This window comes from Maylandia zebra, linkage group LG18 (genome assembly GCF_041146795.1).
Source record: "Maylandia zebra isolate NMK-2024a linkage group LG18, Mzebra_GT3a, whole genome shotgun sequence".
Lineage (NCBI taxonomy): Eukaryota > Metazoa > Chordata > Actinopteri > Cichliformes > Cichlidae > Maylandia > Maylandia zebra.
Window position 1 is genome coordinate 38,503,558 of NC_135184.1, and position 24,209 is coordinate 38,527,766.

At 43.0% G+C, this 24,209-nt stretch overlaps 1 protein-coding gene across 1 annotated transcript; it reads left to right on the forward strand.

Moving 5' to 3' along the window:
• The first annotated feature begins 751 nt into the window (after positions 1–751).
• Positions 752–22,590, forward strand: LOC101472928 (uncharacterized). Its single transcript, XM_024805985.2, has 3 exons — positions 752–1,001; positions 18,704–19,054; positions 20,409–22,590. The coding sequence occupies exons 1-3, from the start codon at positions 830–832 to the stop codon at positions 21,953–21,955; spliced, it is 2,070 nt and encodes a 689-aa protein (XP_024661753.1). The 5' UTR covers positions 752–829; the 3' UTR covers positions 21,956–22,590.
• Positions 22,591–24,209: the final 1,619 nt, after the last annotated feature.

Below are 24,209 nucleotides of genomic sequence, written 5' to 3' on the forward strand. Positions count from 1 at the left end.
CATGAGCTCTGTCTCAGCTCCGTAACGCTCTTCTGGCCACCGATGGCCCTTTAACTCTGCCCGCTCTGTGTCTCATTTACCACAATCCACTTCTAAGCTTAGAATAGAATAGAATTATTGTTACAATAAAATTGTGGAATTGTTTGATTGCTTTCTGTTTATCAATAAATCATGTTCCGTTCATCCTAAAAATCTCTGCTTATTGAAATGAAGCTTACACATGGTTCAATAAAGAAAAATCTGTATTGCAGATCTGTCTGTGTTTGTTGGCCAATCTATCCTTTTCATCACTTCCACTTTCCTGTCAAGCTCACTGCTGACATCACTGGTCTAGTCCAATTATCTTTCTATCCGGCCCTCGCAGTCTTTCATGCAGACCGGCTCTTCCTCATCTCAGCCTCTCACATGCTACTCAGAGCTCCATCCAAGCCTCTTCATCTTCATCTTCTTTGTGAATGTTTTGTCTAACTTCTGCCTGTTACTCCCAAATAATAATTTACATTATTTGCGAACACTGAGTTTAAAACTAGTGATTTTGTATTATTATTTTGTACACACTCATTTCCTGTTATGGCATTAAGTTTCTTTGTATGCACCACTGGCTGTATAAACATCACTGGATAACAGTCCTTTCTATAGTCAGTGGTGCATAGGTTGTCATTTTTAAATAAAGCTTGTTAAAAATGTCGATGGGTTTTATTGTGAAAGGAAGGAACAGGAAGAAGTTTTTTTGCACATGCGTAGAACGTTTCTGGCTCTGCTCGGTAGTCGAAGCTGAAAACGGTTGTGTACTTTATAGCAGATAAATATTTGAGCTGCTGAAGTAACGATGTGTTCAGTCGAGTATTTGAGAGACTTTGTTAATGAGCGACTAACGGCTGCTGCTGAAGAGATATTCGGAGCCTTTGTAAAAACGATCGTCCAGAATGAGGCCGATGCCAGGCAGCGCATACTCCGGGATATCACCGTTAAGTTCCCCAAAATAAAGTTACAGAGAATAGGTACGTAACAAAACCACCGCTGCATGATAAAGCTGCGAACTAGTGGATCAGTAGCACGCATTTAAAGGGGTGAAACGGACAGGTAGATGTAACGAGGTCACGGAAATGCTGCTGTAAACTTCACTGAAAATAAATTGATGCCCTCGGGTTATTGTGAAGGAGCGCATACCTGAGACGGTTTACTGCAGGTTCCAGATGGCGTAGGAAATTGATTCACATTTCAGGCGTGGGTGTAACACAAAGAAGGTTACTTTATAGTTTGATATCGATCACATAACGCGTTTCTTTTGTTAGCAGTGCGTGTCTCTTTGTGTCTCTGCTTTTGGCCACATACTGATTTATATAACCCCACCCCTATTCTCTCCGTGGGATACTACTACATCTGTCCTTTCAAGTTGTCTTTGTGTTAGCTGCGTTGAGAAATCTGGAGAAATTATAAAGCTCATGGATAATGGAGACATTCAAGGAGCAGCTGAAACGAGCACAGCGAGCAGGAAACACAGTATTATCCCAGTTATATTTTCCCAGTGCAGTAGTGTGTTTATTTCTAACACGACTGCTCTAAAACTTCAACTGTATTCATGCAATCAGTACACGGTACTCAGTTTGTTCAGGTCCCAGGTGTCCCTTAAGAGGGTCGTTGACCCACTATTCAAATCAAATCCAAATCAAATCACTTTTATTGTCACATCATATGTGCAGGTACACTGGTCCATTACATGCGAGTGAAATTCTTGTGTGTGAGCTTCACAAGCAACAGAGGTGTGCAAAACATACCATAACATAAAACAAGGAAAATATAAGAATGGCTAAATCTGAGACTAATAAATATATGTACAATATATAATAGTATATGCATTACTGGATGTGTATACTAAATATGTTTTTCTACGTGTGTGTGTGTGTACACATATTTTACAAATTAAATAGAGTAAACAATAAATAAAATGTATAAACTATACAGAGGTTGGTAGTTGAACATGTGCAAAACAAGTGGCATTAATGTACAGTATGGAGTGCATAATGTTGAAGTTCCAGTAGTAAGGGTGAGGTGTCTGTGATGTATATTCATCATGTGAGCCAAGGTGTCAAAAAAGGGTGTAGGTCGCTATCGGCAGAGACTTAGGGTGAAGCCATTGTGGGACCTCGCCTCGCCCTATCATGTGACTTATTCAGATCAACTGACGCAAGATGTGAGTAGGGGTTGAGGTGCCTGGGAAGGGATCTCAAAACTGGGATGTAGGTAGCAGACAGTTGGTGTCGTAAGCCCCGCCCTCTGTTCAAGGATGGTTTCTTTCACTCCTCTTTCAAACCATCTGTTTTCACTGTCCAAAATGTGGACATTGGCATCCTCAAAGAGTGACCTTTGACCTTTAGATGCAGATGTACAGCCGAGTCTTGTCCTGTCAAGGTGGCGCTTCTATGCTGTGCCATGCGTTTATGCAGTGGCTGTTTAATTTCTTCACTGCAGAGGTCTGAGCTCTCCTAGTTGCACTCCACAGCATACACTGTGTTGCTTAGCTTGTGTTTGGGATGAACCAGTTTGTGTATGAGTGTGTGGCTCGTTGGTGTCTGACCTTCTTTACTCTGCATCTGTGCTGGTTGGATGAAGGCCCAGCTGGGATAACCACATATTTTGAAAGCTTTGTTTACATGTGTGTTCCATTTCTTTGCCTCCTGCCCTGGGCGTGTTTTCTGCCCAGTGTTGTAGGGTCCAAGTTTGTGTTCCAGACGGTGGTGGGAGTCAAAGAGGAGGTAGTGGTCTGTGTGTGTGGGCATCAGCTATACTGCCGCAGCGTCCTCTGTTGTTGTGGTTGTGTCACATACAAATGACATCACAGGACTTGCAGTTGCGTTGCTATGACGTCCGACACACATTGAGGTGGTATTTAGTAGTAATTAAAAACAACAGTAACAGAGTCGAGTCAGGCTAAGTTGGTAATAATGGAAGACAAGCTGTTGTGGTGCAGACGTGTACGACTGTGTTGGTTTTATGGTTGTTTTATTGATGTATGAGTACAGAAGCTCAGAGCTTTACAGATTACACAGAGACACAAACACTCAGATGTCTCTATGTCCAGTTTTTAACTTCTTCCCTTCCTCTATTTTTAATTTAACCAGGAAGATCCCATTGAGATTAAAAACCTCTTTTTCAAGGGAGACCTGCCAAGATAGGTAGCAGCACATATCTCACAGTTACGGAAATTACACAATTAAACACAGGCACACACACACACACACACACACACACACACACACACACACACACACACAAAAGCACTTCCTGTGTCAGTGCTTATGTGCTTGTATTGTCTGACACATGTTGTTGAGGACAACACTCCAGCAGCTTCCTGTGCCCTAACAGCAGGCATACATGGACGTGACTGTGTTGTGGTGGCCTGTGTTTTTAACAAGGCTAACACATATCCCCTGAACTAACTTTCACTGTGTTTCTGTGTTTCACTGAGTTTCTGTTTCACTGTGTTTCACTGTGTTTCACTGTGTTTCTGTGTTTCACGTTTTCTGTGTTCCACTGTGTTTCACTGTTTCCGTGTTTTTCTGTGTTTCACTGTTTCTGTGTTCCACTGTGTTTCACTGTTTCCGTGTTTTTCTGTGTTTCACTGTTTCTGTGTTTCACTTTGTTCCACTGTTTCCGTGTTTCTCTGTGTTTCACTGTGTTCCACGTTTTGTGTGTTTTTCTGTGTTTCTGTGTTTCACTGTGTTTCCGTGTTTCTCTGTGTTTCACTGTGTTTCTGTGTTTCACTGTGTTTCTGTGTTTCACGTTTTCTGTGTTCCACTGTGTTTCACTGTTTCCGTGTTTTTCTGTGTTTCACTGTTTCTGTGTTTCACTGTGTTTCACTGTTTCTGTGTTTCACTGTGTTTCACTGATTCTGTGTTTCTCTGTGTTTCACTGTGTTTCTGTATTTCTCTGTGTTTCACTGTGTTTCTGTATTTCACTGTGTTTCACTGTTTCTGTGTTTCACTGTGTTTCTGTGTTTCACTGTGTTTCACTGTTTCTGTGTTTCACTGTGTTTCACTGATTCTGTATTTCTCTGTGTTTCACTGTGTTTCTGTATTTCTCTGTGTTTCACTGTGTTTCTGTATTTCACTGTGTTTCACTGTTTCTGTATTTCTCTGTGTTTCACTGTTTCTGTGTTTCACTTTGTTCCACTGTTTCTGTGTTTCACTGTGTTTCTGTGTTGCACTGTTTCTGTGTTTCTCTGTGTTTCTGTGTTTCACTGTGGGGACAGTGTTCTTTGGGTTGTATGCACTCCTTGTTTTCTCCAAACATAAGCGGCGTCTCTACGGCCAAAGAGCTCTAGTTTCATGTCATGTGCCCACAGGAGGTATTTCCAATATGCATAATCTTTCTCCAGGTTGTCCTTAGTGTACTTTATTCTGGCTTGAGGGTGAGGGAGATTTTTTTGTTGGTCAGTAACGTTGCAGTCCATTGTCTGGGTTTTAGTGATTGTATTCTTTGAATCTACTTTTCACAACGTGGCTAAGTCATTCACTCTAGTGTCTCGGCAGCTGTTCTGGGTCTTTAGACCGCTGGATCTTTCTTCAGGCATTTTCTGTATTGTGTGGCACACTTTATATTTCTTGATGTTGCTTCTAATTCCAATTCTTTAAACCTGGAAACGCTGTAATAACTTATAGCCATCTCCTGATTTGTGAGCAACAAAAGTTATTTTTCTCAAGTTTAAATGTCTTTGGTTATTTATATATGACTTCCAGCGCCACTCCAAGCTTGCAGCCAGTATCAGCAGCTGCGATCTGACAGAGTCCTTTTTTCACTTTGTCCTTAATGTAAATATGTAAGAAAATTGTGTATGTTTCTGTTCTGTGTCCTGTGTACTCTTTGTTTGTATATGTGTCTTTTTGGCTGCTGTTACAACCAAATTTCCCCTTGTGGGCCAATTAAAGGATTATTCTATTCTATTCTATTTTTGGCATGATGTTCAGACAGCTCAAACCTTTGCTGGACTGTTAGTGTGTGTACATTGGAAGATAGCCCTCAGTTTGAACGTAACAACCTTTGATGATTACAGAGTTAACCTTGTAGAGTTGATGGATGTGCCTGTGCTCCAAAGCACATGACCGATTCAGGACTTTTGTCGACTATGCGAACTTCATACTATAAACCAGTTTTTAAATTGTGTTGGTAAGCAAAGTAAAAATAGGCTTATAATAAATAATCTACAGCAGGGGTAGGCAACCTTTCTGATGACGAGTGCCATTTAAAATTTCCTCAGAAGTCAGTGTGCCATATGATTGCATTAGCAATAAATTTAATAACTCTCTATATGAACAGTTACACAATATATAGAACCACTTTATAGAATTATATTTGTTTGCAGATGTTGGCAGCTATCAGCGAATAGTTATCAGCTGTTTTGAAACAAAAAAAAGACACTTTTTATCCATAACAAGAACTACATGACAGCAAATGACAGGAATATACTGTTGGTGTTTTTATAGACTTAAAAAAGGCGTTTGATACAATTGATCATTCTATATTAATGAATAAACTAGAGAGATATGGCATAAGAGGGTTAGCATACAAGTGGATGAAAAGTTACCTGGATGACAGAAATCAATATGTCGAATTCAATAATGTAAAATCTAAGCAGTTGAAGGTAACTTGTGGTGTTCCTCAGGGCTCTGTGCTGGGCCCTAAATTATTTTTATTATATATAAATGACATATGTAGCATTTCCAAACTGTTAAAATGTGTATTGTTTGCTGATGATACCAGTCTGTACTGCTCAGGTAAAAACCTAGAACAGCTTCTGACTACAGCGGAAAAGGAGTTAAATATATTAAAAAACTGGTTTGACATATATATATGTATATGTGTATGTATATATATATATGTATGTGTGTATGTATGTATGTATGTATGTATATATATGTCTATGTATGTATATATATGTGTATGTATTAGGGGTGCAACGATATTCGTATCGATATTGAACCGTTCGATACAGTGCTTTCGGTTCGGTACACATATGTATCGAACAATACAAAATTTGTAATTTATTTTATCAACTTTCCTTCTGACGATGCTGTCTGTGTTGAGCGCTCAGTGGATCTGCACTCGACAGTGCAGCCTAGGCGGAGCAGTTGAGTGCAGATTCACTGAGCGCAGGGCAAGCTGCACTCGACAGTGCAGCCTAGGCGGAGTAGTCGAGTGCAGATTCACTGAGCACAGGGCAAGCTAGCGAGACAGAAGTTAAGCTCTCCTTGCAACATGCCAATATGAACCCCTCCACCCTCATTCAGATCTGGCGTTTGGAACTATTTTGGTCTTCATGTGACGTATGACCCTGAAGGTAAGGTCATTTCAACGAGATTTACGCTGACAGCACTAGTGGGAACACAACGAATATGACTGCACATTTACTCCAACATCATCCTAGTGCAAAGACAAGTGGAAGCCGACAAAAACAACAAGCACGCATGCTACAAACTTTACCCGAGTCATTTAGACAGCCGTTAGCACAGGATTCTCCTTATGGGGACCTGATATGTTTAATATGCTGCTGAGAATATAGCCCAGAAGAAGCGTATAGTATAGCTTTTATTTTGGAAAGAGACATTTCTCTGTAATAAACTCTCTTTTCCAAAGATGAGTGATTCCTCAATCAGATACAGGGCTCGCAATATCGCTAGCCCGACGTCCCGGGGCTAGCGATCTTTCCAGTCGGGCTACCAAAATCTCTCTCTGCCCTGCCCGTCGGGCTATTGTAGGAAGGAAAAATATATGTCAATGCTTTTGCATTCTTTCGGAAATGTAGCTGGGTAATTATGTCATTGGCATCGGTGAGCCACTGTCAATATGTGACATATTGAAATCACGTTTGAATTTGCGCTTCTCACATAAGCTCAGCGATTCTCTGCGCGATCAACCTCTCACATGTTTAAGCTTGCTGCGGGAGATTTCACTTGTCATGTTTGCATAGTAAGCTAACGATTAATAAGACGATGTCAGAGGAATTGGTGCACAAATTATCATCACTCACAGATCAGTGCTGTCGCTCTCTATACACAGTTCGCACGATTGCAAAGTGAAAGCAAAAAAACAAGCGCAAATTCAAACGCGACTTCAATATGTCACATATTGACAGTGGCTCACCGATGCCAATGACATAATTACCCAGCTACATTTCCGAAAGAATGCAAAAGCATTGACATATATTTTTCCTTCCTACAATAGCCCGACGGGCAGGGCAGAGAGAGATTTTGGTAGCCCGACTGGAAAAATCGCTAGCCCCGGGACGTCGGGCTAGCAATATTGCGAGCCCTGTATCTGATTGAGGAATCACTCATCTTTGGAAAAGAGAGTTTATTACAGAGAAATGTCTCTTTCCAAAATAAAAGCTATACTATCCGCTTCTTCTGGGCTATATTCTCAGCAGCATAAGGAGAATCATGTGCTAACAGCTGTCTAAATGACTCGGCTAAAGTTAGTAGCATGCTTGTTGTTTTTGTCTTTGCACTAGGATGATGTCGGCGTAAATGTGCAGTCATATTCGTTGTGTTCCCACTAGTGCTTTCAGGTTAATCTCGTTGAAATGACCTTAACGCCACAACACGGCAAATCTCCGTTAACGAGCTACCGCCGATCGCCCCGTGCATGGGGCTAGACGGCCAACACGTTAACGAGCTAACTGCGCTAACACACTAGTTCCCACCCATGTAATTGAGCATTGCATGGCACATCCAACATACTGTTTTACTTTAGTCCATGACTCGCTTACCTTCAGGGTCATACATCACATGAAAACCAAAATAATTCCAAATGCCAGATCTGAATGAGGGTGGGGGGAGGTCCATGTTACAAGGAGAGCTTAACTTCTGTCTCGCTAGCTTGCCCTGCGCTCTTCCTTCTGACGATGCTGTCTGTGTTGAGCGCTCAGTGGATCTGCGCTGGACAGTGCAGCCTAGGCGGAGTAGTCGAACACAGATTCACTGAGCGCTCAACACAGACAGCATCATCAGAAGGAAAGTTGATAAAATAAATTACAAATGTTGTATTGTTCGATACATATGCGTACCGAACCGAAAGCACTGTATCGAACGGTTCAATATCGATACGAATATCGTTGCACCCCTAGTATATATATATATATATAAAAATAAAAAACACCCAGCACGCCCCTGCGGGCGGTTTATCCTTCAAGCTCGGGTCCTCTACCAGAGTCCTGGGACCTTGAGGGTCCTGCGCAGTATCTTAGCTGTTCCCAGGACTGCGCTCTTCTGGACAGAGATCTCCGATGTTGTTCCTGGGATCTGCTGGGGCCACTCGCCTAGCTTGGGAGTCACCGCACCTAGTGCTCCGATTACCACGGGGACCACTGTTACCTTCACCCTCCACATCCTCTCGAGCTCTTCTCTGAGCCCTTGGTATTTCTCCAGCTTCTCGTGTTCCTTCTTCCTGATATTGCTGTCATTCGGAACTGCTACATCGATCACTACGGCCGTCTTCTTCTGTTTGTCTACCACCACTATGACCGGTTGGTTAGCCACCACAATTTTAGGGCTGCTCAATTAATCGAATTTTAATCATGATTACGATCTGGGCTTTCAACGATCATTAAAAATGACTGAGCCGATTATTAGCCCCTCCCTCATTTATCCGCGACACCTTAAAGGCCGGTCCGTGAAAATATTGTCGGGCATAAACCGGTCCGTGGCGCAAAAAAAGGTGGAGACCGCTGATTAAGAGGACCCGAGGGAAGCTCGGAAAGCTAAGCAGAAGTTATTTGGAGAGAAGAGTGACTGCCGTTGGCTGAAAAGAGAGGTAAAAAAAAACTTCAGTGGTGTTGCACACTATTTTATATTATTTTTTAAAGTCATTATTCAATACGTTGTTATTGTTAACCCTTTAAAGCTGGTCAGAGCTGCACGCTCCGTTTTGTGTAGCTATTTTTAATTCCCTGTAGAACCTGAACCGTGTAAGCTAGCGCAATATATTTTTTTGCATATGAAACCGGAGGAGTTGTACTTACATCTTATGCCATCAGCCTGTCCTCGGTCACGGTTTCCTTCCACATAAAGCTTTGCAAAATTTGCATAAAAAGCGCTTGCAGGAACAAAAACATAATATTCCAGAAACACGCTTTGCCGATCCGATCAGCTGTTCGTAACACTTCCCACAGTGAAACCGACGTCAGCGCGAACTATCGCATGTCCGCCATTTCCTGCCCGAAACCGGAAGCGACGTCATTTTCGCAGAAAATGTAGTTTTTTACCTGTAGGCCTTAAAAGCCTATAATGGTGTTTTCATAAGTCATGTTTGACTTTTCTGAATTGTTTCTGGGATGCTTAGAACTCGAATTGCACTGCTGGAAATAGTTTATTTTGATGCACCTGCTGTTTTCTTTGCAAATTTGCATCATAGGATTGTTTTTTTGTTTTTCCTGCAGTATATAAAAATTGGTGTATCTCCAAAATAAAACTATGAAGACACTCAAAATAAATTTCCTGTGGTGGGAAACTATTTTTTGCAACTTTTTTGTATTTAAAGTTTTGAGAGATAAACCTCTTAAATTTCTCCAAGTAGAAATATATGTAAAAAAAACCAAAAACAATTTTCAATTTTTTTGTAGTTTATTGCACTTTTTTGCAATTAATGTAGTTACTATGGACTTAATGCATACATATTATTAAAATATGGGCTATAACAGTAGTATAGCAACTTGAAATGCTCCCACAAATGGCACTACAACATGTAAAAAAATAATATGAGCTCTGGCGGACTTGGTTCTATAGTAGGTCTTAAAGGGTTAAATAAATATCGTCAAATAATTGAGATCTCAATTTCAGTGAAAATAATCGTGATTATCATTTTTGCCATAATCGAGCAGCCCTACACCATTTTGTCCGTCTGTATCTGGAAGTCCCACAGGATCTTAGCTCGGTCATTCTCCACCATCCTTGGGGGCATCTCCCATTTTGACCTCGGGACTTCCAGGTTATACTCGGCACAGATGTTCCTGTACACTATGCCGGCCACTTGGTTATGGCGTTCCATGTATGCCTTGCCTGCTAGCATCTTGCACCCTGCTGTTATGTGCTGGATTGTCTCTGGGGCATCTTTACACTGCCTGCACCTGGGGTCTTGCCTGGTGTGATAGACCCCAGCCTCTATGGATCTTGTGCTCACAGATTGTTCTTTTGCTGCCATGATTAGTGCCTCTGTGCTGTCTTTCAGTCCAGCTTTGTCCAGCCTCTGGTAGGATTTCTGGATATCAGCCACCTCCTCTATCTGCCGGTGGTACATACCGTGCAGGGGCCTGTCCTTCCATGATGGTTCCTCGTCTCCCTCCTCTTTCTTGGGTTTCTGCTGCCTGAGGTATTCACTGAGCACTCGGTCAGTTGGGGCCATCTTCCCAATGTATTCTTGGATGTTCGTTGTCTCATCCTGGACTGTGGTGCTGACACTCACCAGTCCCTGGCCCCCTTCCTTCCGCTTAGCGTACAGCCTCAGGGTGCTGGACTTGGGGTGAAACCCTCCATGCATGGTAAGGAGCTTTCTTGTCTTTATGTCAGTGGCTTCTATCTCCTCCTTTGGCCAGCCTATTACCCCAGCAGGGTACCTGATCACGGGAAGGGCGTAGGTGTTGATGGCCCGGATCTTGTTCTTACCGTTCAGCTGACTCCTCAGGACTTGCCTGACCCTCTGCAGGTACTTGGTGGTTGCAGCCTTTCTAGCGGCCTCTTCATGGTTCCCATTTGCCTGTGGGATCCCCAGGTACTTGTAGCTGTCCTCTATGTCTGCAATGTTGCCTTCTGGTATTTCAATCCCCTCAGTTCTGACTACCTTCCCTCTCTTTGTTACCATCCGACTACACTTCTCCAGTCCGAACGACATTCCAATGTCATTGCTGTATAGCCTGGTAGTGTGGATCAGTGAATCGATGTCTCGTTCACTCTTGGCATACAGCTTGATGTCATCCATGTACAGGAGGTGGCTGACAACTGCTCCGTTCCGTAGTCGGTATCCGTAGCCATATATAATATATATACCCCCACCCGCCCCCCGGAAGAGGGGGGTATACTACAGCACTGAGCTTGAACTCTGGGTCAAAGATTCAAGTTGCAGTTATATATATTTCCAATCACCTTAAATCTTCACTCAAAAGTGTATATACAGATGTATTATACATAAGAGACAAATGTTGTTCCTTCAGTATGTTGGCATTACTAAATTTGGCTCAATGCTTACATATATGTGTAAAAAGAAAATGTACGAGCTGTGAAAACTGTTTCTGATAGAATGAAGAGTAGACTGATATATGAAATATTCCTTTATTGGGTGAGAAAATCAGACCATGTCATAACTGCTTTAAGTCATACAGAATAGATATCAGAGCCTTAAATAGGCTGACGTCTGCTAAATGGGTCAAACTGGGCAGAAAGTCTACAAACACATAACATCCTTATAGTAGAGCTGGGCGATATGAGATTTTTTCATATCACGATATGTTTTTTTCATTTCAGGCGATAACGATATCTATCACGATATAAGCCAAATAACTATATTTGTAAGATTTAAATGTGCCGTTGCTCACAAGTAAAATGTGAAATAATCAGCAGCTTGTTTTTATTTAAATATTTATTTCCCATAATAAGTTCAACAGGGTAAATGGTAAATGGTAAATGGCCTGCATTTGTATAGCGCTTTTCTAGTCCCTAAGGACCCCAAAGCGCTTCACACTACATTCAGTCATTCACCCATTCACACACACATTCACACACTGGCGATGGCAAGATGTACTTAAGGAACATGAGACTTTTTCAGATAAATAAAGGCAAATATTGCAAACTACACAAAAGGCAGCCACTAAAGCGTTTAAGTTTCAAAATAGCACAAACGAAACAGACTACTAAATTGTCAATTCCACTTAGAAACAAAATATTAATTCTAAAAATAAATCTTAGTTTGTTTTACAGAAGAACAGACAAAACTGACTTTTGTCAATATCAAATAAACTGAGAACTAAAAGGAAATTCTCAATCTCTCCTTGTTGTATAGCTGAGCTTTTCAAACAGTTTTAACAGTTACTTTAGTCTGACAAAAGCCGAATGACGAATTAGCGCTTCCAGTCAGAGACTGAGGCTACGTCCACACGTACACGGGTATTTTTGAAAACTGAGATTTTCCGTTTTCGTTTTAAAAAATAATCCCGTCCACACATAAAGGCACTAATGTCACATAACTTTGCCGACATGTGGCCAACAGTAATGTTTTAATTTTCTTCGTTATTAAACATTCACACATAATAAATAAGTGACATCATATTCAGTACTTACTTTTGACAGTTCACTCTTTGGCCGCTCCCTTCTGCCTTCTGCCGTATTTTGCGGCAAAATAATCCACACCCACCGCCGCGCTATGAATTGTGGGATATATGGGACCACAAAGCGTGCACCGGACCACACTTGATATTTGGGGAAATCGACGGTGCATTTGGAGTACGCATTTGAAGTGCACTTCGAATTGGGACCGCGTGGTGGTGACGTAATCGGACTTAAAATGCGTACTTCAAGCGTGCAGACCCTGAATTGGGACACAGCCAGAGAGTTACAGGACTCTCTCCCAGACCACAGGCTCATAATACAAGTCAGAGCTTTATTTAAAAAAAAAAAGAAAAAAAGAAAGTTGTGTTTTCAAAATTGGAGTTCAAGTTATTTTTACTTCCAATAGTGTTAACATACTACACAGGACATGGACAAGATTTTTTTAATTTTCACTGTAAGTGGGCTAAAGCAGTTAATTAAAAGTAGTCTAACATAAATGTAAATGCTGTAATTTGATTATTTTAATAAACCATGTAACTTGGATGGATTCGATGCTGGTGTGACCACAGTGCACACGTCTGCTCTTGCTCACAGTGGTCCAAGGGATCGCTCAGGGAGTTGGTGTGTTCGCTCAGACACATGAAACATCACAGGGAACATTACCAAGTACTGATGTCACAGGTGCTGGTCCAAAACACACCAAGGGCAGAGAGCCTGAAGATGTCTGAGATATGTTGATGTTGGGTGGACAGGATTTCTTTTATTAATAAAACATTATTTAAGGAATCTTAAATCTCAGAGTCAGTGAGCTGTCGGCTTTCAGCCCCGACGGCGTGTTCGTGTACGTGCTGTCGGGTGAGAAATCCGAGAAAGAGAAAGCTGATTCTGATGGTCCGCTCTGTGTTTATGGCTTCCTGCTCTCATTTGCTGTTTGTTGAAATAGTTTTGTGAGCTTTAACCTGAGATTCCGGCATTTCTGGCAAAATACATTTATATTTAAAAGTCGATTCAGGATTTCATGAATCGATATCGCTTTGTTCAAGCTACTCACCTCTCTCTATGTGCCTGCACTTTCAAACGTCCATGCGAAGGACTAAGGGACAATTACAGGACCACGGCCAATCGCAGAGGTCCCATCCCTGACTATCTCTGGACACTAACCCCCCAAATGCGAACAATCAGAGATTTGGTTGCCCTCTAGAGCCCTGCAGGTCTATTTTCAGTTGAAGATATGGGTGAGTGCTACAGAGTCATGCATTAAATGAAGCACTGAAGCAAAGAGTTTGCAACAATGATGTTTTATAATTGAGTTAATACAATTACTCAGTGGGTGGCTGCAGCTCAGTGTCCACTATAAACACACCGCTTTGCTGAGTGTCAACAACAGATGGTGCTTTCTTCAAAAAAAACCTACTCGTGCAGGTAACTACTCGTGTAGTGCACGAATACCTAAATGCTTGCTCCATGGAGGATGATTGTTGGGATGTTCTCTTTGAGAGCTTTCATTCTTAAATATTTTCACCTGGTAAAATATATCCATCCATCTTCTTCCGCTTATCCGGAGCCGGGTCGCGGGGGCAGCAGCCTAAGCAGAGAAGCCCAGACCTCCCTCTCCCCAGCCACTTCCTCCAGCTTATCTGGGGAACACCAAGGCGTTCCCAGGCCAGCTGAGAGATCAGAATCAGAATCAGAATACTTTATTGATCCCTGGGGGAAATTATTTTTTGTTACAGTGCTCCATTTTAAACCAACATTAAGACAAGACAGACAATACGCTAACTAAGAATAGTACAATATATACATATATATACATACATACATACATACATAAGTCACTTATAAATAAATAGTTGGAAAAGAAACATGTGTAGCTGTAGCAGCAAACAGTGTGTTAAGTGGATGCGTTGTACAGGGAGATGGCCACAGGCAGGAATGATTTCCTGTGTCGTTCAGTGGTGCATCATGGGTAATCTCAGTCTCTCACTGAACGAGCTCCTGTGACTGACCAACATGTCATGGAGTGGGTGGGAGGTGTTATCCAACATTGTCTTTATCTTGGACAGCATCCGCCTCTCCGACACCACCTTGAGGGAGTCCAGCTCCATCCCCACAACATTGCTGGCCTTACGGATCAGTTTATTAAGTCTGTTGGCATCTGCGACCCTCAGCCTGCTCCCCCAGCATGCAACAGCATAGAGGATCGCACTGGCCACAACAGACTCATAGAAAATCCTCAGCATTTTCTGGCAGATGTTGAAGGACCTCAGTCGCCTCAAAAAATAGAGACGACTCTGGCCCTTCCTGTAAAGTGCTGTGGTGTTTTTAGCCCAGTCCAGTTTATTGTCAATGTGTACTCCAAGGTATTTATAGTCCTCCACAATGTCAACACTGACCCCCTGGATTGAAACAGGGGTCAAGTGTTTCCTGGTCTTCCTGAAGTCCACGATCAGTTCCTTGGTCTTTGCCACGTTGAGCTGCAGATGATTCTGCTCACACCACGTGACAAAGGAGTCGACCACAGCCCGGTACTCTGTCTCATCATCCCTGCTGATGCATCCAACCACCGCAGAGTCATCAGAAAACTTCTGAAGATGGCAGGTCTCTGTGCAGTGGCTGAAGTCTGTGGTGTAGAGGGTGAAGAGGAAGGGGGAGAGGACAGTCCCCTGTGGTGCCCCTGTGTTGCTAATCACCTTGTCAGACACACACTGTGGGAGACGTACATATTGTGGTCTTCCTGTCAGGTAATCAACAATCCAGGACACCAGAGAAGCATCCACCTGCATCGCTGCTAACTTATCACCCAGGAGGGTCGGCCTGATGGTGTTGAAAGCACTGGAAAAGTCAAAAAACATGACCCTCACAGTGCTCGCCGGCTGGTCCAGATGGGTGTAGACACGATTGAGCAGGTAGATGATGGCGTCCTCTGTTCCGAGACGAGGCTGATAAGCGAACTGAAGGGGATCCAGATGTGGTCTTACTATGGGTCGCAGCTGGTCCAGGATGAGCCTTTCCAGGGTCTTCATGATGTGAGAGGTCAGTGCCACGGGCCTGTAATCCTGGGGGCCACTGGGACGTGGCGTCTTTGGTACAGGGACGAGGCATGATGTCTTCCACATCACCGGGACCCTCTGCAGACTCAGACTCAGCATAAACAGTTTATGAAAGACTCCACACAGCTGGGGGGCACAGGTCTTGAGGACAAGGGGACTCACTCCGTCTGGTCCAGCAGACTTGCCTGAGTGAAGTCTCCTCATTTGCATCTCAACCTGGTATTGAGTGAAGGTGATGGGTGGGGGAGGGGTGTCAGGAATCTCACAGGAGGCAACATGTGAAGAGAGAGGCTGGCACAGTGGTGTGGCTCTGGATTCCAGGCTGACTACAGGTGAGGTTGTGGGGGTGGGAGCAGACACTGTGGTGTCGAATCTATTGAAAAACAGATTCAACTCGTCGGCTCTATTCTCACCTCCCTCAGCTCCCCTGCTGTTGGTTGGCCTGAATCCAGTGATGGTCTTCATGCCCCTCCACACCTCTCTCATGCTGTTCTGCTGGAGTTTCCACTCCAGCTTCCTCCTGTAATTGTCCTTAGCCTCTCTGATCTTGTCCTTTAGTAACACCTGGATCTTCCTCACCTCCTCTTTGTTGCCCCCTCTGAAAGCCCTCTTCTTGTTGTTGAGGAGGGCTTTGATGTCCTTAGTCACCCACGGCTTGTTATTTGGGTAACAATGAACAGTCTGAGCTGGAACAATGGAGTCGGTGCAGAAAGTTATGTAGCCTGTGATACACTCAGTAAGCCCATTGATGTCCTCGGCGTGAGGCTCACAGAGTGTTTCCCAGTCGGTCACCTCGAAACAGCCCTGTAGTTCCGCTATTGCCTCCTCTGACCAGAGATATAATCTTTCCAGCGTGTCCTGGGTCTGCCCCGGGGCCTCCTCCCGGTGGGACATGCTCGGAAAACCTCGCCCAGGCGGCGCCCAGGAGGCATCCTTGTCAGATGCCCAAACTGCTCGGCTGGCTCCTTTCGATGTGGAGGAGCAGCGGCTCTACTCTGAGTCCCTCCCGAATGGCCGAACTTCTCACCCTATCTCTAAGGGAGAGGCCAGCCACCCTTCGGAGGAAGCTCATTTCTGCCGCTTGTATCCGCGATCTCGTTCTTTCGGTCACTACCCACAGCTCGTGACCATAGGTGAGGGTAAGGGCGTAGATCGACCGGTAAATTGAGAGCTTCATCTTTACGCTCAGCTCCCTCTTCACCACGACGGACCGGTACAGCGTCCGCATCAGTGCAGCCGCAGCACCAATCCGTCTGTCAATCTCCCGCTTTCTTCTCCCATCACTTGTGAACAAGACCCCGAGATACTTAAACTCCTCCACTTGGGGCAGGAACTCATCCCTGACCCGGAGTGGGCACTCCAGACAAAGAGCGATTCAGAAGACCCCTATGAAAAGACCATTGAGGGAACAGTTCACCCTGCCCGGGATAGGGTTACCGGGGCCCCGCCCTGGGGGGGAGGGTGCCCGAGGGCGAGCGTCTGGTGGCTCGGCCGGACACAGCCCGAAAAGGGGACATGGGCCCATCTTCCTGCAGGCCCACCACCCGCAGGAGGCGCCATAGGGGTCTGGTGCAATGTGAGTTAGGCGGCGGCCAGGATCAAAGGTCCTGGCGGACCGATTCCCGGCTACCAAGACTGGTAAAGTATAAAAACTCAATATTGTGCAAAAGTCTTAACCTGCTCATGGTTTATGTATACTTTGCATAGGAGAGGCCACAGTTTCACCTACTGCGATATATTTTTTTGTTCTTTGGCTACTGGCTGATTTTAAAATCATTTTCAGTCCAATGCTGTACCAGAAGAGGAATGTTTTTCCAAACCCTGTTTTAACCTAGCAGCCATCCAAATGTGAAGTGTACTAGAGCAGTGTAGATATGGGTGGGTGACTTTAATCAGCTGTTGTGTGGTGAGTTCAGGGTGAGCTTTGTGGGAGCTGTGAATGTGCGACATGGCACTAAACAAAGCAACCACATGGTGCCTTTCAGAAAACGGGTCATTAGAGGACTGCCGATAAAATATTGTCTAGACTCTGTCAATTCCATAAATGTAATTTTCCTACTTGATTTACAATTTTGCTGAAACTAATTGTAAGAGGAGCATGTGCTCTGAGGAGAGTCAGAAACACACCAGGGTAATAAGAGTGATATTGGATTTTTCATAAACACAGCTCTCCACTAGAAGCCAGGGATGTTCCTGACGTCTTAGTCTGTTTTTCTTTTTTTAATCGCCTAACTCGTCTAAAACTAAGAAACACTCAGATATTATGTTACATTTGAAAAACCGTTAAGTAAACATGCCAAAAACTAATAACATTTGAACAACTAATCACATTCTTCATACCTGGCATTGTGCATTATGAGCATTACACGCTATACTGCAGACAGACACCCAAGAGGAAAAACACACAATAAACTGATGTCAAACATGAAAACATGTTACTACAAAAGATGTTTGCATATTACTAAAATATGACAACAAATAGCATTTGAAGCGTGTGGCACATCGTGCTGTGCGTTATGATTGATGCATGCTGCAGACTGGTGCTAAGGCTAATACCTGGAACCAGGAGCAGCCTGTTTGTGAATTCGTAGTCCTTTGAGAAGTTCTTGGACTTTAGACATCCACTGCAAATGATTTTCATCAAGTATCAAAAAGATTTCTTGAAAATTTCTCCAATTAATTTAGGCTAAAAATGGAGGACAAGAACAAAAAGATCTGTATTTCAGTCAGAGAGACTTTATTTATCCCCAAGGGGCAATTAAAGTAGATGATACCTTGCCGACCATACATACAATACACAAACATCACATTGGAGAGACAGGTCAGGCTAGGTAGCACTGGCTGCTCGACCACATGAGCAGCGACCCAAACCGAAACCATAGAAAATGCACAACATAAAGCTCTGTGGAGGATATTTAATTTACAAATGAGGCACTGAGAGGCTCCATCCTCAATTGCAGATTGACGCTGAAAGGTTAAAAACTAAGGCTTCGCATTGTTAGTAGTTCCAGTCCCCTCTCTTTATCGCCGCCTCCCATGCCATGCCTCTTGTTGTTACAAGGAGAAAAAATAACTCCCCCCACACTGAGCTCCAACAGGGAGATCCGTTTGAGAACAGAAATGGATGGTTAATGTACATTTTTAAAAAGCTGCTTCAATTAAAGCTGTCCAACAAATGATGAAACAGTGTGAGCAGCATGCTCTCACTGTAGAACCTTAAATTTAGCATTTTTATTGTTGTTTTATCACAAAGAAACCTGTTTCTGTCACTAACTTGAATGTCCAATGATCACAGGAGTAACCTTTTGTCATGTGTACCTTTTTATTTCTTTTTTTCTGAAGATCTCCCACAACATGTCTACAATACGGACGTTCTCACAGACCAGCAGCTCTGCAATGAGGAGAGCATCTCCAGTTTGGACCAGGAGGAAACGGTTCCTCTGCCGATTAAAGAGGAACACGAGGAACACTGCTTCACTGAGAATGAAGAGCAGCTTTTACTGAAGCAGGAAACTGACACCTTCATGGTGCCTTGCACTAATGAGGAAAGTGATGATAATGAACCCAAAATACGTTCTGACCAGTTCATCTGTCACAGCTCTCCTGGATCTAAGAATCATTACCAGGAAGTAGACAACCGTGTGGACACCAGCACAAAGCTGAAGCCAAAGAAGAGACAACACAGAAACAAAGGTTACAATGTTCCCATTCGTCAGAGTGAATGTAACATTACTACTGAAAAAAAAGAAAATGGCAAATCAAAGCAGTTTGGCTGATATTTCCTTCATATAACTCACCAACACATGCCTTCATGGAGATAACTCTAACTTAGAGTTTGTCCTGGAAAAATAGTTTGTTCCTTTCTAACAAAAACTCGCTTACTAATAAAAACCATCCTCTTTTCTGCACCGTAGCTATGCTGACAGTCAGAGCTCTGCACAGCCCAATAACCTATTAACTTTAAGTAGTCATGATTTCTTAAAATTCTTCACAAGCAAAAGAATTTAGCCATTCAAGAGAGGAAACGATCACATCCTTCCATGAGATCCATCTTCAAGTATTCAACTTAAACATCCACTGATTTTTATTTAGACTGCTTCTTTCAGTCTCTCCAAACCATCAGTGTGTCTATTAGACACAATAGAAATACAATGCATTGATATTAAAAGTGATAATTTTATCAGTGTTAAAAACATTATGTACCACGGGTTTTTATGCTGCTGTAAATTAACCATTACTTTCAAAGCCTTTAGTTGATAAAGCTGCCTCAGGTCATTACAGATCTACCTATTTATTTTTCAAAAATGAGACCTGATAACAGAAATCAGTTAAACTGCAGGTTTGTCTGAAAGACATAACGGTCTGCATGTCCAGTAATTGTTTTTCTCCTAAATTCAGACAAAATGGAGCTTTAGAAACATGACGTTTACTCTGGTTTAACACAACGACTCCAGAAACACTGAAGAGTCTCGGAGTCATTTTTAACCAGCATATGTCCTTTAACGTCCGAGTTAATGGTGATGGTGAAAAACTACACCACACATTTGTTACTTCAAGGCTGAACTATATTGACTCCTTGTTGTTGGCTATTTTAAAGGCTCCCAGAAAAGCATAAGTGGATCTAAGACACTGCAGCAAATGTACAGCAGCACTAACAGGAACTAGAAATGGGAACTATTTCTCCCATGCTGGGTTGTCCTTACTGACTACCTATTAAATCCATAATTGAATTTAAAATCCTTCTTCTCACCTACGAAGTCTTGAATCATCAGGCCCCATTATATCTTAATTACCTCATAGTACTCATACTATCCCAACAGAGGACTCGCGGACTGCAGGCTTGTCTTTATTAACGCACAAGCCTCGGCTGTCAGCTGCACACATACAAATTGGTGGAAGCAAATACATTTAGATGGTGAACGGATAGAAAAAACTCACAATATCATACACCAAATACAACAATGTCTAAGGTCATTATTGGTGTTGAAAAATGTATTTACCTCTCATCGCAGTAGTAATGTTTTTATGTGTCCCTTTATTCCTTTAGACCACTATGCATGCAAGGAGGACATTTTCGATGACAAATGGCTCTTTAACCTGGAGAATAAATCTGGTCTGAACCAGCAGGACCTAGGCCTTCTACAAATAAAAGAGGAAGAGGAGGAACTCTTCACAAATCAGGAGGGAGAGCAGCTTGTGCTGGAGGGAGAGCAGCTTGTGCTGGAGGGAGAGCAGCTTGTACTGGAGGGAGAGCAGCTTGTACTGGAGCAGCAAACCAATCCCTTCATGATCTCTTCAGTTTTTGAGGAACAGAGTTCCTGTAAAGAAGAGCCAAACAGCCAGCTCCTTTCTCACGACTCTCTATGCCAGGGAAGAGCAGATGAGAAACCATATTCTTGTAACACCTGTGGGAAGAGATTTAAATACGTGTCAACATTGAAAGTACACACGAGCATTCACACAGGTGAGAAGCCTTTCTCTTGCGACGCATGTGGGAAAAAATTCAGGAGAAAGGATAACTTGTTGGTCCATATAAGAACTCACACCGGTGAAAAGCCTTTTGCCTGTAACATCTGTGGGAAAGCATTTAGTGACAGATCAAATCTGATATGTCACATTAGATATCACACAGGTGAGAAGCGACATTCTTGTGATACTTGTGGGAAGCGATTTTATCATAAAGGCAATTTAACGGTGCACATGGCGACGCATACAGGTATAAAACCTTACCAATGCAACACTTGTGGAAAAAGATTTATCCGCTTGGAAAAGTTGAAGTGCCACATAACCATTCACACGGGTGAAAAGCCATATTCTTGTGAAGCATGTGGGAAAAATTTCAGAAGACGTGACAAAGTACTGAACCACATGAGAACCCACACAGGTGAAAAGCCCTATCCCTGCAAGATCTGTGGGAAACCGTTTAGGGACGCTTCAAATTTGATACGTCATGTTAGGTTTCACACAGGTGAGAAGCCATATTCTTGTGCCACGTGTGGAAAAAGATTTACACAAAGCGGTAATTTGACTGCCCACATGAAAACTCACACACATATAAAGCCTTATCAATGCAACACATGTGGGAAAAAATTTACCTGCTTATCAAAGTTGAAAAGGCACACAAGAACTCACACAGGTGAGAAGCCGTATTCTTGTAAAACATGTGGAAAAGGTTTTGGCCAAATGAGGGATTTAACTGTCCACATAAGGACTCACACAGGTGATAAGCCCTACTCCTGTGTAACCTGTGGTAAAAGCTTCAGTCAGAACAGTCATTTGAATGTACACATGAGAACTCACACAGGTGAGAGGCCATATTCTTGCAAAACCTGTGGTAAGACTTTCAGTCAAAATAGTCATTTGACTGTCCACATGGGGTCTCACACAAGTGAGAGTTCTTGCAAAACATTTGGAGAAGTTTTTACTCAAAGTGGTGGGAGTGTTCACGTGAAAAATCACACAGCTGAGAGGCAGCACCTTTGCAAATCTCCTGGCAAAGGTTTCAGTTCTGTGACGGATCACACAAGAATCCACATGGGTGAGGGGGTGAAATTTAGCGAAACTACAACAAGATGTGGTCAAAGTAGTGACTGACAGTGTACACAAGAAGTTGCACAAGTGAGAGGAAGTATGTTTGTAAAACCTGCAAGAAGAGGTTCATTCCATGAGGTTTAATGCCACCATTGTCAAAGCATATAAAACTGCAAAATGTGGAAGATGTCAAAGTAATTGTCACTGAAACATTGATACAAATCACATGGCAAAGAGAAATTGTATTCAAATAATTATGTCACGTTATTAAGAAATGGTCGGGGAGAGATGCATCGTCAAAAACAGGAAATGTGTCAAGAAGCCAATAGAAGGGAAGCGGGGAGAAAATCCTCCACATCTTATGGAGCGATAGGTCCAAATGTAAAAAATTCAGCTTGCTAGAGTGCATGAAGAAGGTCAAGAAGAGACAACGGTGAGTGTTTTACAGCCATCGTTAAACACAGTGGGGACTCTGTTTTGGTTTGGGGCTGCATTTCAGCCACTGATGTTGGCAGTCTTATCAAAACTGATGAAATTATGAACCTATTAAAGAAGTGTCTGTGCATCTGTAAAGCTGTAAAGTGTCAGCATGACACTGGGCCTCATTTACTAATGTTTACGTAGAATTACTCTGTGTAACGAAAAAAAAAATTGTTCCCAAGAAAAATTATTGTTGGATTTATAAAACATACAACCGGCCTATTTAGTTTTTACTGCTTATTTTAATAAATCTGAAGTGTTCGGAATCAACAACCTTGTAGAATCTCCATACAGTTTGCATACTATCTGCAGACTGACCCGCCCCAATTTTCTACATAAGGACACATTTCCCTCCAGATGAAGTGGAGAAAGTGGTGATGATGTGGTAAAGAGAGACGCCTGCACCTCTAGGCAGGAAATAAGGAGAAAGTGTGACTGCACAAAATTAAATAATAATGTCTGAGGTCCAAGGTGGAAGCTTTCCAAAGTGTTTCCACAGGAGTGATGACTTTTTAAAAATAAATAAAAAGCGATACTGAGTCTGAAATGCAGGAGTTCATTTCCCCTGAAACACTTATTTTCGCTCAAGTAAGAAAGAAAATTTGAAAAAGGCGCTATGACTAACAGACGGAGGACAAGGACCACATGGAGTAATCTGTCAGCCTCATATGAAAAGCTCAATGCAATGAAAACAGAAAATCCAGATTCTTCAGCATCAAGGGTGTAGTACCAAAAACATATATATTGTAAATGATCACATCCAGCAATGGTAGAAGTCATTTTCAGTGGAAAAATAAGAACATTTAAGAAACAATAAAACACAGATTAATGGAATATTTTTAAATTAATAGATGAGGCTGTGGATGCTGCCCGCCACTCTGTTGTGGTAAAGACAGGTTTGGTGTTCCCTCAAATAAGCTGGAGGAGGTAGCAGGATTGAGGGAGGTCTAGGCGGCTCTCCTTAGGCCTCTGCCCCATGACCCTGTCCCACATAAGTGGAAGAAAATGAGTGGATGAAGGTTGACTCCCACACCTCTTTGCATCCATATATTTTTTGTTTGTTTGTTTGCGCTTATCCGGGGTCGCGGGGGGCAGCAGCTCCCTCTCCCCAGCCACCACCTCCTAATCTCTTTAGGATTCCTGGGTCTGCCCCTCTGCCTCACCAAGGAGGCGCCCAGGGGGCATTCTTGTCAGCTGCCCTTACAACCTGAACTGCTGCCTTTCAATATGGAGGTGTAGCAGCTTTACTCTGAGTCCCTCCCGGATGGCCAGACTCTTCACCCTTTCTCTAAGGGAGAAGCCAGCCACCCTTTGGAGAAAGCTTATTCCGCCATCAAAGCTTGTGACCATAGTTGAGGGTTAGGGACGCAGACCATTACGAACCGGTACAGCGTCCACATCACTGCAGCCGCAGCACCAATCTGTCTGTCGATCTCATTTTCCCCTCTCCCCAAGACTTCAATACTTCTCTCCTTGGAGAGAACAAGTCTGATTTATTGCCGGCAATGTGGACCGCGCAATTGCAAGTCGTATAAGGACTGAATGGCGAATAGCAACAGGCCAGACACCGCTTATTCCTGAAGCACCTCCCACACAACACTAAGAAACAGTCAAATGCCTTCTCCAGGTCCACAAAACACATGTAGACTGGGCAAACTCCCATGCACCCTCAAGTATCCTTGAGAGGATAAAGAACTGGTCCAATTTTTCCACTTGGCCCGTTGGTACGAATCAATCAAAAAAAATTAAATCCAAAGTCCCACAGGGTAATCAATCCCAATAGGACTCCTCCTTCTTCTCCCCAGCATCCTTTGGAATGCTGTCAAAGTTCTGCCCA